This window comes from Volvox carteri (genome assembly GCF_000143455.1).
Source record: "Volvox carteri f. nagariensis unplaced genomic scaffold VOLCAscaffold_59, whole genome shotgun sequence".
In the NCBI taxonomy this organism is placed as follows: Eukaryota; Viridiplantae; Chlorophyta; class Chlorophyceae; order Chlamydomonadales; family Volvocaceae; genus Volvox; species Volvox carteri.
Genome location: NW_003307602.1, coordinates 466,455 through 468,347, shown reverse-complemented (window position 1 = coordinate 468,347; position 1,893 = coordinate 466,455). Strand labels below are relative to the sequence as shown.

At 66.8% G+C, this 1,893-nt stretch overlaps 3 protein-coding genes across 3 annotated transcripts in view; 1 reads left to right on the top strand and 2 right to left on the bottom strand.

The window, feature by feature from the left end:
• The window catches only part of VOLCADRAFT_66771 (uncharacterized protein), a gene marked incomplete at both ends in the record, with an annotated part of 7,973 nt that extends 7,055 nt beyond the window's left edge, over positions 1 to 918 (bottom strand). The window contains one exon of the mRNA XM_002956220.1: positions 478 to 918. Within this exon, the coding sequence (XP_002956266.1) occupies positions 478 to 918 (441 nt within the window). The remainder of the gene's footprint in view (positions 1 to 477) is intronic.
• Positions 919 to 927: 9 nt separating this feature from the next.
• Positions 928 to 1,479, bottom strand: VOLCADRAFT_32853 (uncharacterized protein; the record flags this gene model as incomplete). Its single annotated transcript, XM_002956219.1, has 1 exon — positions 928 to 1,479. A coding segment is annotated over one exon (552 nt), but the record flags the coding sequence as incomplete, so codon positions are not given.
• A 76-nt stretch (positions 1,480 to 1,555) lies between these two features.
• VOLCADRAFT_47977 (uncharacterized protein) lies at positions 1,556 to 1,735 on the top strand (the record flags this gene model as incomplete). Its single annotated transcript, XM_002956274.1, has 1 exon — positions 1,556 to 1,735. A coding segment is annotated over one exon (180 nt), but the record flags the coding sequence as incomplete, so codon positions are not given.
• Positions 1,736 to 1,893: the final 158 nt, after the last annotated feature.

Below are 1,893 nucleotides of genomic sequence, written 5' to 3'. Positions count from 1 at the left end.
CCACGGACGGCACCCGCACCACAGAGGTCACCCGCACCACGGACGGCACCAGCACCACGGACGGCACCTGCATCACGGACGGCACCCGCATCACGGACGTCACCCGCACCATGGACGGCACCCGCACCACGGACGTCACCCGCACCACGGACGTCACCCGCATCACGGACGTCACCCGCATCACGGACGTCACCCGCACCACGGACGTCACCCGCACCACGGACGTCACCCGCATCACGGACGTCACCCGCATCACGGACGTCACCCGCACCACGGACGTCACCCGCATCACGGACGTCACCCGCATCACGGACGTCACCCGCATCACGGACGTCACCCGCACCACGGACGTCACCCGCACCACGGACGTCACCCGCATCACGGACGTCACCCGCATCAGGGACGTCACCCGCACCACGAACATCACCCGCACCACGGACGTCACCCGCATCACGGACGTCACCCGCATCACCTGACGTCACCTGCATCACAGACGTCACCCGCACCACGGATGTCACCCGCATCACGGACGTCACCCGCATCACGGACGTCACCTGCATCACGGACGTCACCCGCATCATGGACGTCTCCCGCACCACGGACGTCACCCGCACCACGAACATCACCCGCATTACGGACGTCACCCGCATTATGGACGTCACCCGCATCACGGACGTCACCCGCATCACGGACGTCACCCGCATCACGGACGTCACCCGCACCATGGACGTCACCCGCATCATGGATGTCACCCGCATCACGGACGTCACCCGCATCACGGACGTCACCCGCATCACGGACGTCACCCGCATCACGGACGTCACCCGCATCAGGGACGTCACCCGCACCACGGACGTCACCCGCATCACGGACGTCACCCGCACCACGGACGTCACCCGCACCACGGACGTCACCCGCACCACGGACGTCACCCGCACCACGGACGTCACCTGCATCACGGACGTCACCTGCACCACAAACGTCACCCGCACCACGGACGTCACCCGCATCACGGACGTCACCCGCATCAGGGACGTCACCCGCACCACAGAGGTCACCCGCACCACGGACGTCAGCCGCACCACGGACGTCACCTGCATCACGGACGTCACCGGCATCAGGGACGTCCCCCGCATCACGGACGTCACCCGCACCATGGACGTCACCCGCATTACGGACGTCACCCGCACCACGAACATCACCCGCATCACGGCCGTCACCCGCATCATGGATGTCACCCGCACCACGGACGTCACCCGCACCACGGACATCACCCGCATCACGGACGTCACCCGCATTACGGACGTCACCCGCATCACGGACGTCACCCGCATCACGGACGTCACCCGCATCACGGACGTCACCCGCACCACGGACGTCACCCGCATCATGGATGTCACCCGCATCACGGACGTCACCCGCACCACGGACGTCACCCGCATCACGGACGTCACCTGCACCACAAACGTCACCCGCACCACGGACGTCACCCGCACCACGGACGTCACCCGCATCACGGACGTCACCCGCACCACGGAGGTCACCCGCACCACGGACGTCACCCGCACCACGGACGTCACCCGCATCACGGACGTCACCTGCATCACGGACGTCACCCGCATCACGGACGTCACCCGCACCACGGACGTCACCCGCATCACGGACGTCACCCGCACCACGAACATCACCCGCATCACGGCCGTCACCCGCATCACGGACGTCACCCGCATCACGGACGTCACCCGCATCACGGACATCACCCACACCACGGAACATCACCCGCATTACGGACGTCACCCGCATCATGGACGTCACCCGCATCACGGACGTCACCCGCATCACGGACGTCACCCGCATCACGGATGTCACCCGCACCATGGACGTCACCCGCAT